Genomic DNA, 13,166 nt, shown 5'->3' on the forward strand with positions numbered 1-13,166 from the left:
GTGTCGAACTTTAAAACTTTTGCAAATTGAAAAGTTGTGTTTTCTAATTATCTTTTTTCATTGTTTTATAACTTATTATATTTTGCTTTGTAGATGGTTGGTGGGAAAGTTGGGGTGGCAATACCCCCAATTTAAGGAATTTTTCTCTCAGAGTCCTATGCCAACCTTGTAGCACATCCCATTGTGAGCGCAATTGGAGCTTATTTGAGTCCATCCACACAAAGAAAAGAAATAGAATGACTCAAAGACAACTTAATGACCTTGTTTATGTGCACTATAATCTTAAGTTGCGCATAAAAAGGGCACAGAGTTCAGCATTACCTGGTCCACTTGATCTAGAAGAGATAAATCCTTATTCTGATTGGACAGCACAGGAGCTAGGTCCATTGTTTTCAGTAGATGAGATCGCTGATTTGGACAGGCAGGACATGGAAGGGGGTGGCGGAACAAATTTTCATTTCACAATGCATGACATTGAGGATGAGGACAATGATGATTCAAGCTCAGAGGAGGGATTACCAGTGCCACATATAGGAGGAGATACATCCTCTTCCAGGATGCCGAGCCAATCAGTAGGGATGTCAAATGAGGAGGCACAGCCACAGACTTCACAGTCACACAACTCATGCCTAATCCCAGTGTGGGGCATTTCTTCAAGGACTAGACTCCCTCACTTTCCTGCTAGTGCAGCTAGAAAGAGGAAGATGTGATTGTATTGATGTATTTAGTATTTACTTTTAGTTTGACAGATTGAAACTATTTACTATTTTGCTTCCCGCCATTAGCATTCCCATGAGAATGCAATTTTGTACCCACTATGCATTTATATATATCTAAACTCTACTTGTTTCTTTTGTATTCTCTTTAATTAACTTATGAGATGCATCTTCTCATTAAATTTTACAAAAAAAATGTATTTTTAATTAAATTTCAGTGGTTTTTTTAGGTTCCCAAGTTTTCCCAAGTTCTTTTTTAAATTGTCGAGCTTTTCCTGATTAAACTTTTGGGGGGGCTTGGTGAGTTGTTGCTGAGTCAGAATTTTCCAACTATGATTGGATGTAGCAATGCTCTTTGGAGGAAAACTCCTTGGGATTTTTTGAAGTTGAATTTTTATGTTGCATCACAAGACAATCTGGTTTGGCAATATCTCAATGTTGGCAGCATTAAAAGGATCATTGTTTTGTGAAAGGCAGTTGCTTCTTTTTAGGTTCTAAGGAAGTTAAATGGATGGCAATGCTGTGTCATTTTAGCTCTTCGGTGGGTTGTTAGAAACTGAGTCGAAGGAGATTCTCTTGAGTTAAACTTTGGAATAACTAAGATGTTTGCCAATGCTAGAACTTTAAAAATCCTATGGATAAGGCTTTGGAGCTATGTTAGCATTTTGAACATTTATAAAACTCATGGTTATTTAGAGTATAATTTGTTGGCCAATGTAGGAATAGTGTAGTCAGAATAAAGTACCTATTGTACTTAGTAATTGTTAAAGCTTAATGGGGTTGGGTAGTTAGGAGGTGAGGGAATGCGTTGTTTGGTTTTCCCAACCAACCGACCCTTCTATAAGTACTTGGAATGTTGTCAATGTACTAATGATGTTTTTGGTATGAATAAACAAACCATTACCTTGCCAATTGGTGTTGTGGTATTAAAGGTACATTCTATGTTTTGCTTTACCTGTATCTCAATTGCATCATTTTGTATCATTTGTATTCCTATCTGAACTTCAGTTGTATTTCCATTCTACAAATAGAGCTAGATCAATTAACAACCGAGTCAAAAAAAGCATAGGGATTCGATTCATTGACAACTAATCAAGTGATTAAATGGATGCCTAGTTTAGATTGAATCATTCAATTTATCATTCAATTCTATTTCATTCCCAAGTGTAAGGGTAAGCACCTGATCAGGGCTAAAAGTTCCAAGTTTCCCTTTGATTATTTGTTAGAAAGGAGATGTTTATTATAAGTTGGCTCTACATTATGAATGGAGATGATTTATTTAGAGGCATGTGGAGAGCATTCTAGCTTTCAGCCTTAAGAATCAAATTATGAGTGCCTATCCTTCTCCAAAGGGTTGTGTTTTGCTTTCATCGTTGTTTGGTTTTGATCAAACTGCAGGGTTTCCTTTCCTACTAGTGTTGGGTGTCGTCAATCAAAAAATTGAGCATGGTAAAGCAATGGGTAGTAGGAAAAATGTTGATTCCATTTTACTGTGGTGTCCTTTGTGACCAAAGAATAGAGGCACTTTTCAGTTGTCTAAAATTTAAAAACTGAACCTCTGCGAACAATTAAGATGGTTTTGGACCTAGCATAATCAAGTCTATGAGCCCTATTTACACCAATTTTCTCACAAAGTTGGAAGATTTAGTAGGGTTGTCTACAAATGGATATTTTTTCCCATGATCCCAAAGATAGCAAAACAAGCAGCAGCATGGGTGATGATCTCATCTGTGATAGAGGTGGAACTTTGTAAGCATGACCCTTACATTCATGAGTAAATTTACATGCAAGGAAGCTAAGATCATCTACTAATTGAATGAGCTAATAGACTTTTGTACATGTTTGGTCTCAATAGTCAACTCTTCGGAAATCACACAAAAAAAATAACGTCAAAGTTCTCCTCATTGTCCAGTGGTTTGAGCAAGGCATCAAGGAATTCAAAATGATCTACTTGTGAATCCTATTCAAATGTCAAGAACAAAGTGAAGGCAAAATTGTGAATGAAAAAGGTGAAGTTTGTGGCAGTTTGGATATAGAGATCATTGCTGGTGCATAGGAGATCACGAATATAGAAGCTATGTGTTGGGTTGATAAAACCCCAACGGTTTAAGATAGGCTTATTTGGTTTCTTACTAGGATAGCTTTTTTGTTTTTTTGGTTCTAAAATCCCATGTGGATTGCTTGTTATAGCTTTAGCCTTTTAGATTATATGGATTTACCTTGAGCAGCAGAGTTTAATGTCATTGATTAATTGATGCATGTAGTCAATGGCTGCAAAAGAGCCCCTCACTAATATATCAAAAAAATGAGGGGTGCAACTTAAAACAAAGAAACTCACGTTAGCATGAATAAGTCTCAAATTCTCATGTTTAAAACTTCTTTTGTTTTGAATCTGTATTAAAGCATTTGATGGTGCCTTAATTTATTGTTCTTGCATCATTTGTTCTTAGTAAGTTCCAACTTCTTTTGTTTTGAATCTGTATTAAAGCATTTGATGATTCCTTAATCTACTGTTCAATCTTTATTAAAGCATTTGGTGGTGCACCACATAGCATGTCATTCTATAAGAGTGAAGAATAGCAAATGTTTGGTCAAGGAAAGTTGGCCGAGGAAAATCATTATACAAATTTAATCTCATTTAATGTGCAGGTGGACATTCTCCTTCCATATGAGCAGCATTGCCTTCTGTATCCTCTTAGGTTCTGTACCCAAAACTCCTACACAATTCTCTATTTCTGCAACAGTAAAGCTAGATTGATGGCCAGTCTCTTGGTATTTTCACTTTGATTGCAATACCTCATCATATTGGTATTTTTAATGATTTCAACAAAAAGATGATATGTTACTTAGGTAAAGCCTATACACAAAAAGAAGATCCAAATAGACTATCTAGTCTCATTGTAAAAAGGATCCTGCATTGATAAATGATATTATTACTACATGGGAACCAATATTGATGAATAGTCATGTCTTCAATCCCACAAAAACAAGGGAAACAACCCAAATCAATTAAAAAATAAGATTACCATTCACTTGAGGTGAAAGGCACAAGGAAGAAAAGGAGATCCATAAATTTTAAGTTGCAAAACCATGAGGACATTGTGGTAAACTAAATACCTTTCAATGCAGAACAACAGAATAACAGCCACATGGTTATAGTTTCTAATGGCAATCTTCCTTTCTTTTGAAATCATTAAAAATACCAATATGATGAGGTATTGCAATCAAAGTGTAAATACCAAGAGACTGGCCATCAATCTAGCTTTACTGTTGCAGAAATAGAGAATTGTGTAGGAGTTTTGGGTACAGAACCTAAGAGGATACAGAAGGCAATGCTGCTCATATGGAAGAAGAATGTCCACCTGCACATTAAATGAGATTAAATTTGTATAATGATTTTCCTCGGCCAACTTTCCTTGACCAAATATTTTCTATTCTTCACTCTTATAGAATGACATGCTATGTGGTGCACCACCAAATGCTTTAATAAAGATTGAACAGTATATTAAGGAACCATCAAATGCTTTAATACAGATTCAAAACAAAAGAAGTTGGAACTTACTAAGAACAAATGATGCAAGAACAATAAATTAAGGCACCATCAAATGCTTTAATACAGATTCAAAACAAAAGAAGTTGGTACTTAATATGAACAAATGATGCAAGAGCAATAGATTAAGGCACCATCAAATGCTTTAATACAGATTCAAAACAAAAGAAGTTGGACCTTACTAAGAACAAATGATACTTATAACAAACATAAGGATCACATTTTATTACTCATACAAGCCAAGTAGGGTATTAGAGCAAGAACAATAGATTAAGGCCATGAAAGATGAGAAAGTTACCCACCCATCTGACGAAAAATAACCAACCCAGAGCTCCGCTTTGTCCCAAGGCATGTTTGGATGACTCCACTCTATCCATACCATTTTTTCACCATCTGGGCTTAAACGTGGAAATGAATAGAAGTCGTTGCCGCTTACCAATACATGCGGCTCTAAACAAAGGACAGTTTCCATAATTCATGGGGTTAGTCCTATCACACATTCCAACGAGCATACTATACCTTCATTTAAACTTCCTATCAACCTCTCAAGATCCTTGACAACAAAATATTTTATGAACAGAATGCTTCAACAAAGCTTCAAATCAAAATTTCAAGATCCTTGGTCAACAATATTATCTTTCATGGTATAAAATATAAAAACTCCATTGTATATTGCTTACCTTTGATATCATTTCCGTCAAGCCCCATGCATACTATTGTTGTAACAGGTTCCCTATCTTTTTGACGGTGGTCTGTTCAGGAAGAAAAATTATTTATTGTAGACAACAGAAAAAACAAAAATGTGTAAACAGAGAACTCAACAAACATGCCATGCAAATATCTATTAAATAAATAAAAAATCAACTCTTCTCAATTATCTCACCTTCCCTCACTGTTATATAGCGACTGAAGCATACATCTACCACTCCATCAGCATAGCGCACTATAGGTCCCCCGTAGTCTGGTGTTAGAGCAATCGGAGACCGATCTGCAGGTCAATAAAGCACAAATAGAAATGATGTGTATGGAAGAACCTCTATCCTTCAACAATGATCCCCAGGGAAAAACCAGTTGTTTGCCAAGAGAAAATGAACTCTTAGACCTTAAAACTTAAAAGAAATGTAGCTATTTAGAGGATCCACATACTTACATTGAAATTAAAAAGGACATGATAAATATAGCTAGTAGAGGATTCAGAACAATAACAATCAAAACCAGTAAAGGTTACCGTGTATATTGTGTACGCTTTATACAATTGTTATAATGCAGGAAAGTTGCCATTGTAGTAAAATAAGGAAAAATTGAATCTGCATTTTGAATTTTGAGAAACTCCACTTCATTAGGCTAACAGGCTCTAAAAACCTTGTTTGGACTGCCCTTGAAACTGAATCTCCAACCTGCTTTTTGAGAAACTTTAAGACTCTTAAGCTTGCTTGGTTTGCCCTTGCAGTTGATGAAAGGAGATCTGAATCTCTGGGAAGTTAAATTTCCTATATTGAACAAGTGTAAAAATAGGAAAACAAAATTGTCCAAGTTTGAACAATGTTTCCACAAAGGTGTAAAAATGATCGCACTTGACACTTGAATTGATGATAATCATCACACGTAAGTTGATAATTTATTTTTAAAACGGTATAAAACTATTGGTGAATCCTAAGGTGAGACTTTAGAGTCCCCGTTTTAATCAACAATGACATGTACCATAGATGATTAGGAACCACTAAAACAACAGGTGTAGTTAAACCTACAATTAGATAGCACCAGGCAGAAAGCATAAGATCTCTAACTCCGAGAAAGGAGGATTAGTAGAAATTTTGGCCAGCATTAGATCCATATGTAGGTAGATATTTATTGATGTGAAGTCAACATTTCTTTGGAACACAAGAGTAACTAAGTAGTACTCCAATCAACTCATCATATAGTACTATCCTACTTCGCATGGGACAATTTTGATCTATGGTAAGGGATCTTGTACAAGATTGATTGGCATTAATAAGGGTCAGACCTCAATTTGGTGGATGACATCAATATAATTAATTATAATACTTCAAACCAAGTCAATAAGACCTTAATCCAAGTTAGACTTGGGTCAAGTAAGCCTGGATCTCAACTAAAGTCAAGAATTATAAACATTAAACCAATGAAACCTAGGGACGCACCCAAACCAAAACCCAAGAGTACCTAGTGTAGATGTCCATAGTGTTATGCCTCTAGGACTCGCACCCCATTTTAGCCACTCGGGCTAATGGAGACCTCCTCTTTTGCTTTTATTTCTTGTTGGTAGGACCATTATGGCTGGCCTAATTAGGTATCCAGTGAGTCAGATTGTGGAACTATATGCTCTCAACAGTTGGATATCAGCTTTTTTCACCATTCCCCCCCCCCCTTTTTTATTGTTTTTTGGGAGTTAGTTTTTTTAGTCCTTTCAGACTTTTGAAGTTTCAAGGTTGTTCCAATCTAGACACCAACAAAGACCCAAAAGCCTAACCTCCCATGGAATTAAGGAATAGACCTCAAGGTGTTGGAATGTTAGGATTATTTGGACCTCGACCGCTCGAAGGCATGACGATTAGCTTTTTGGTCATTCTCCGATTTTCATCATTCTAAGCTCTCTGTTGTCATTCTTTCGGCGATCCAATTTCTTGTGATTATCACCTCCATTATTTGGCTTTCCATCCCTGGTTTGCCTTGTTTGATCATTGATCTCATCCTCAATCATAGAATTCTTGCCTTTCATTTGCCTTTTGAGATAGAGTTTGTATTTTTCAATGTTTGCCCTAGTTTTTTGTTTTTTTTCACTTTTGTAATGTTCCCCAACAACGCACAAGTTTTCTCGAGGGAACACTCATAGGAAGTACCCAAGGGAAAGTACCCAAGGAAGGGAAGCACCCGAGGGAAAGTACTCCAGGGAGAGAAGCACCCAAAGGAAAGTGCCTGAGGGAAAGTACCCAAGTGAAAGCACCCGAGGGAAAGTACCTGAGGGAAAAACCCAAGGGAAAGTATTCGAAGGAAAGCACCCGAAGGAAAGTCCTGAGGGAGAGTACCCAGGGGAAAGTTCCTGAGGGAAAGTACTTGAGGGAACGTGCCCAAGGGAAACACTCAAAGGAAAGTGCCTGAGGGAAAGATCTAATGCCACGATACTATTTAAGGAATGTGTTGAAGGGAGTGAGCTTGAGATGCTGAAGGGAAGATATAATCTACTGAATACACCAAATAATAGTCAAACACAGAAGCGTATGCCAAAATAGAGTTATAACAATTTATTACCGAAACTGAAAAATATTACATTTTGAAAACAAAGATGGAGCTCCAGATGTGTTAGATCCGAAGCAAAGTAATACAAGATAGAATAGGGTGAGGGTTAAATCCCACTAAAACTGAAATAGCCAAGTAGGGAAGATCTTCTACTTCCAAAATGGCAAAAAATACAAAATTCCAATAGGAATTTGCAGTACAAAGAAATAATCCAAATCACATACTTATAACAACTAATCAACAGACATATATACCTCGTCAGAGGAAAACTCCCAAGGAATAAACAACATGCCAACACATGACACAGCAAACAACTACATACGGAAAATTAAAGATGGGCCTAAGATATACAAAAAATCAATTGGGACCCCAAATAAAGTTATTAGTTTATTTTATTTAACGACGGGGAAATCACAATCCTCTTGTCCCAAAAATTGCTTGTCCTCAAGCAATTGTAAATCTGATTTTGGCAAACCTTCTGTAATCAGCTTCTTCAGTTTGGAGTCAAGCACCAAGTAGATCTTATTGTTGTAGTATATGATATCATCAATCACTTTGTATCTTTCATCATGTAAATAGCCATTCATCATCTGACATGCAAAAGTGTTCTTGGAGTGCTCGACCAACAGATAGGCTCGCAAATCATATAAGGAATGGGGTAAAGTGTTGACTGTCATGTTTTTACTTGCCAGCGCAGCATCGAACTTAAATTCTGGGATCATATCATGTTTAAAATGGCCTCCATCTTATTGATTGTGACTTCCCTCAGTCCTTTATTTGATATTCCTCTTAGCAACACCTTCTTGCTATCTACTTCAAATGAAAAGTCAATCCTCTTGAAGCTTTGGGTGTACTAATCAAGGGTCTCCATCCACTCGATGCCCAATATGATATTAGTGTCAACCAAATCTATGAAAAAGAAATCATCTATCAAAGTATAGTTTCCCATGGAAATGTTGAGACGTGGGATCACATGAGTGCAAAGTAACAACATTCCTCTAGTAAACTTAACCTCGAGTCCACTATGCTTTACTAAGTGCAAGCCCTTACTAGTGACCAATGATGAATTATGAGATTAAATGTGGCACCATTATCAATCACGACTGTGACTCGTTTTCTATGAATTGTGCCCTGAACCTTGAAGATACCACTTTCAGCCATTGTAGTGAGGGTAGCAATGGAACCCCCTTTTTGTATGAGGCCATTTATTCTCTCTTCCTAGTTAATTTCTTCACCAATTATTTTAGATACTTGTCCTTTGTCGTCGTAAGGAAACACCTCAATGTAATGAATCTTTCCCTTCCCAAGGCAGCAATAACCCGGTCTCCATGGCTCCTTTCATAACAATGATTTTTCCTCCGGAGCTCTTGCCAAGAGCCTTCATCTAGCGGAGGTTTTTCCTGAATTGGCTCCTTGCCTTTGTCTTCTTGTGGGGAAGGTGTTGGTGTAGCTATGTGGGTTTTGGAGGAAGATGTGGCCATGTCACGCACCTTCTTAATAGCTTTGTTGAGTGTGCATGGTTTTGAACCCTTTGATCCAGCCTCTTAAGGGCTCCCTCAACCCATCCATGAATAACACAATTTGACATCTCTCAAAGATGTCTATGACTAGTACTAATAGCCTTTGGAACTCCATTATGTAATTGTCTATCATACCTGTTTGCCTTAGTTGTGCCAGATCTTTCAAGTTTAGTTCAGGATCCTTTCCATCAAAACAATTGATGAGTGTCTCAGTGAGCTCAACATAAGAGGTCACTTGGTCATTGACCGAGAGTGACCAATCTATGGTGCCACCACTCTTGCGCCACTCCTTCCAGATGGAGCGCTACAAACTTGATTGATTCCTCTTCGAGCATAATGTTGAGCTGAAAGTCAGAAACAGTGCCTATGTAATGATGACTCCAGATCCATCAAATGGTGATTAGTTTACTTTTCCGATCTTTCTGCTAAGATCATCATTAAAATAACCACGACTTCCCCCACCTGAATATCTAATTCATAGATCAACATAGTCTTTGTACGATATATCACCTTCCATATTCACATTCCTCCAATCCTATCGAATTTGTTCTTACATTTGCTAAAAAGTGGGTTGTCTTTCTTTGCATGGTTCTTTCATCCTTGGAAGGAAAATGGGTACCGAAGGTTGAGAGCGAGAAGGTTGAGTGTTTGTCCTTCTTGTGACAGAGTCGTCGCTATGTCCATTTTGTTCTCTCGTTATCTTCCACTCAGCCAAATTTTGTAATGTTTCTTGCGTAAGCATTTGGGGTTTCCGGATCTGCACTTTGTTTGTACTGAGCTCTCTTAAAAGATTCATGAGTTTTGTCGAAGGATCTTGGGGATCCACTATTCTACCAACAAGGTGATCTCGCATTCTTCTTCGGGTATAAACTTGCATTCACTTCCATAGGCTGGTAGAATCACTAGCTCTGATACCACTATAATGTTCCCCAACAACACACGAGTTTTCTCGAGGGAAGACACTAGTCAGAAGTACCGGAGGGAGGGAAGCACCCAAGGGAAAGTTCCTAAGGGAAAGCACCCTAGGGAAAGTACCTGAGGGAAAGTATCCAAGGGAGAGTACCTAAGGGAAAGTCCCGAGAGAAAGTACATGAGGGAAACCACCTAAGGGAAAGTGCCCAAGGGAAGTCCCAAGGGAAAGTGCCCAAAGGAATGTGCCTGAGGGAAACACCCAAAAGAAATTGCCCGAAGGAAGGCTTTGATGCCATAGTACTGTTTGAGGAATGTGTCGAAGGGAGTGAGTTGGAGATGTCAAAGGGAAGATATAACCCACTGAATACACCAAATAATAGTCAGGCATAGAAGCGTATGCCAACACAGAGATATAACAATTTCTTGCCGAAACTCAAAATATTATATTTGCAAAACAAAGGTGGTGCTCCAGATGTGCCAAATCCGAGGCAAAATAATGCAAGACAGAATAGGGTGAGGGTTGAGTCACACCGAAACTCGAATAGTCAAGTAGGAAAGATCTTCCACTTTCGAAATGGCAAACAGTATAGAATGCCAATAGGAATTCACAGTACAAAGATATAATCCAAATCACATACCTACAACAACTAATCCAACGAACATATATACCCCGTGGGAGGAAAACTCCCAGGGGAGAAATAACGTGCCGACACATGACACGATAAACACCTACACCTATGAAAAATTAAAGATGGGCCCAAGATATACAAATAATCAATCAGGGCACCAAATAAAGTTATGAGTTTATTTTATTTACTGATGGGGATATTACAACTTTCAATTTTGTTTTGATAGTTTGTCCTTAGTGTGTAGAACCTAGGGCAAGTAGTAGTGATGATTGTCCTTTAGGGTTTCAACTATGCCAATTTTCATTGAAACCAATTTTCATTGAAACACTAAGTCTTCAAGCTTTCAGACCCCGAAGATCTGATCTATTCCTTGAGCCGCAAGCCACCTGCCTTAGACTATCTACCTTTAGTACATCAAGGTCATTGAACCCTGAAACTCAAAAATATAACAATTTCTTGCTAAAACTCAAAATATTATATTTGCAAAACAAAAAAAGCGCTCCAAATGTGCCAAATCTGAGGCAAAGTAATGCAGGACAAAATAGGGTGAGGGTTGAGTCACACCGAAACCCGAATAGTCAAGTAGGAAAGATCTTCCACTTCTGAAATGGCGAACAATATAGAATGCCAACAGGAATTCGCAGTACAAAGAAATAATCCAAATCACATACCTAAAACAACTAATCCGATGAACATATATACCTCATCAGAGGAAAACTCCCAGGGAAGAAACAATGTGCCAACACATGACACGGCAAACACCTACACCTACAGAAAATTAAAGATGGGCCCAAGATATACAAAAAATCAATCAGGGCCCCAAATAAAGTTATTAGTTTATTTTATTTCCTGATGGGGATACTACAACTTTCAATTTTGTTTTGATAGTTTGTCCTTAGTGTATAGAATCTAGGGCAAGTAGTAGTGGTGATTGTCCTTTAGGGTTTCAACTATGCCAATTTTCATTGAAACACTAGGTCTTCAGGCTTTCAGACCCTGAAGATCCAATCTATTTCTTGAGCCAAAAGCCAATCGTGCCTTAGACTATCTACCTTTAGTACATCAACGTCATCGAACCCCAAAACCCCAAAAGGAAAAAGCCCCCTATACCCCAGCCCCAATTGAGAATGGAACTCATAATCCTATTAGATAACTAAGAGCGGGGGAGAATCAGTTATAACCAGTTATCCTACAGGCCTTAAAAAACTTTAGTACAAACTTAACTTCTTAAACTTTCATATGAATAACTCAATAACCAAATCAAACATCATTATTCAAATGGATTTCATCATAGCATCAAATTGGCAACTTCCTACTATTGCTTAATTTATCAAGTATCAAAGTAATCATCTAGCTTATAACGAGTTGCAGCAATAAATAGTTAACATGAAATAAACTTGCAACACAACAAGTATTCACACATTTGACACAAGCATTTAACATGGAAACCCTATAAAAGAAAAACCCACCTGGGAACTAGAAACCCAAATATGTTCATTGTTCTTAAGTGAGCTCTGTTAGGAGCCAACCTTGTTAAAGGTTACATACGCATTTTTAGTATAACCTTGTTAGAGGCTTTTCACCAAAGATTATCTAAACCTTATCACTTCTTTAAATTTCTAAAGAGTGATCCATTGTAAAGGACTTACAAAACATTCAAAAGAATGCTACCACATAGGATTTAAAAGACTTGTTAGGTCCACTCAGTTAAGAGATTTTTCTGCTACAATGGTAAGAAAGCAACAATGAAATGATTTGTTAGGTTTTAGCACTACCTTGTTTGTTCAGATCTTTGTTTCGCTCAATCTCTTCCTTCTGATCCCTTTCTAGCTGATTCACACATTCACTTCAACTTAGCACTTCCTCTAGATCTTCACAATACTGCTCTACTCAGTTCACCTTCTAACTTCTTCTTCTTCATCGCCTTGATCAACACCTTCAACATCAACAACAAGAAACATCTTGTTCATCCCTTTAAATAGATAACTTTTGTTGTTCTAGAATCTTCCAAATTTTGCCGCTTAATCACAATCGTAGATCTCCATCAGTTTCAGATTTAATGAATCTAGATGCTTGAGAAATATAATTCTGCCTTGACCTTTGTGCTTCATCTCAAATTATTAACTCTTCTTCATCAAATCTTCTTTGCATCACTCCACTCGTTGATCTCATAACTAGCTTCATCCTTATCTTTGAAACATCTCGAACATTCTTAATTTTCATCAAATGTCGGCCTCAAATTAAATCTTTTGTTAACTTGTTCTTATTGTTCATACTAGGTGAACACTACAACTTGTTCGGTCAATACTTGGCTTGATTAACACTAAAATTACGCGGTTAACACTAAACTTCAACACTTCTTTTCTGAATGGTCAGTGACAACTATAGTAGCTCGATTAATATTGTTTTCTTTGTCATGTCCCCTCTCTAGTTTGACTAGCAGTCATGAGAGTTAGCCTATTATTGGAGTCTGGTAGTCTAGCAGTGGTGGATAGAGACTCATACTAGATACTCAGTGACCAGAGTTGGTTCTACAGTCAGTTGGAGAGCCAGGTAGTGCAGTTCCTTAATTTTAGGGATTTTC

The 13,166-nt window shown here is 37.4% G+C and overlaps 1 protein-coding gene across 3 annotated transcripts in view; it reads right to left on the bottom strand.

Moving 5' to 3' along the window:
- The window catches only part of LOC149533839 (peptidase uncH-like), a 282,829-nt gene that overhangs the window by 210,233 nt on the left and 59,430 nt on the right, over window positions 1-13,166 (bottom strand). For all 3 annotated transcript variants that reach the window (XM_089804019.1, XM_089804018.1, XM_089804020.1), the window contains 3 exons: window positions 5,150-5,254; window positions 4,947-5,018; window positions 4,569-4,716 (listed from right to left, as the gene is read on the bottom strand). In XM_089804019.1, coding sequence (XP_089660145.1) covers window positions 4,569-4,716; window positions 4,947-5,018; window positions 5,150-5,254 — 325 coding nt within the window. The remainder of the gene's footprint in view (window positions 1-4,568; window positions 4,717-4,946; window positions 5,019-5,149; window positions 5,255-13,166) is intronic.

The sequence above is a fragment of the Cupressus sempervirens genome, chromosome 10 (assembly GCF_028749045.1).
Source record: "Cupressus sempervirens isolate cs-2001-9-10 chromosome 10, ASM2874904v1, whole genome shotgun sequence".
Taxonomy (NCBI): Eukaryota; Viridiplantae; Streptophyta; class Pinopsida; order Cupressales; family Cupressaceae; genus Cupressus; species Cupressus sempervirens.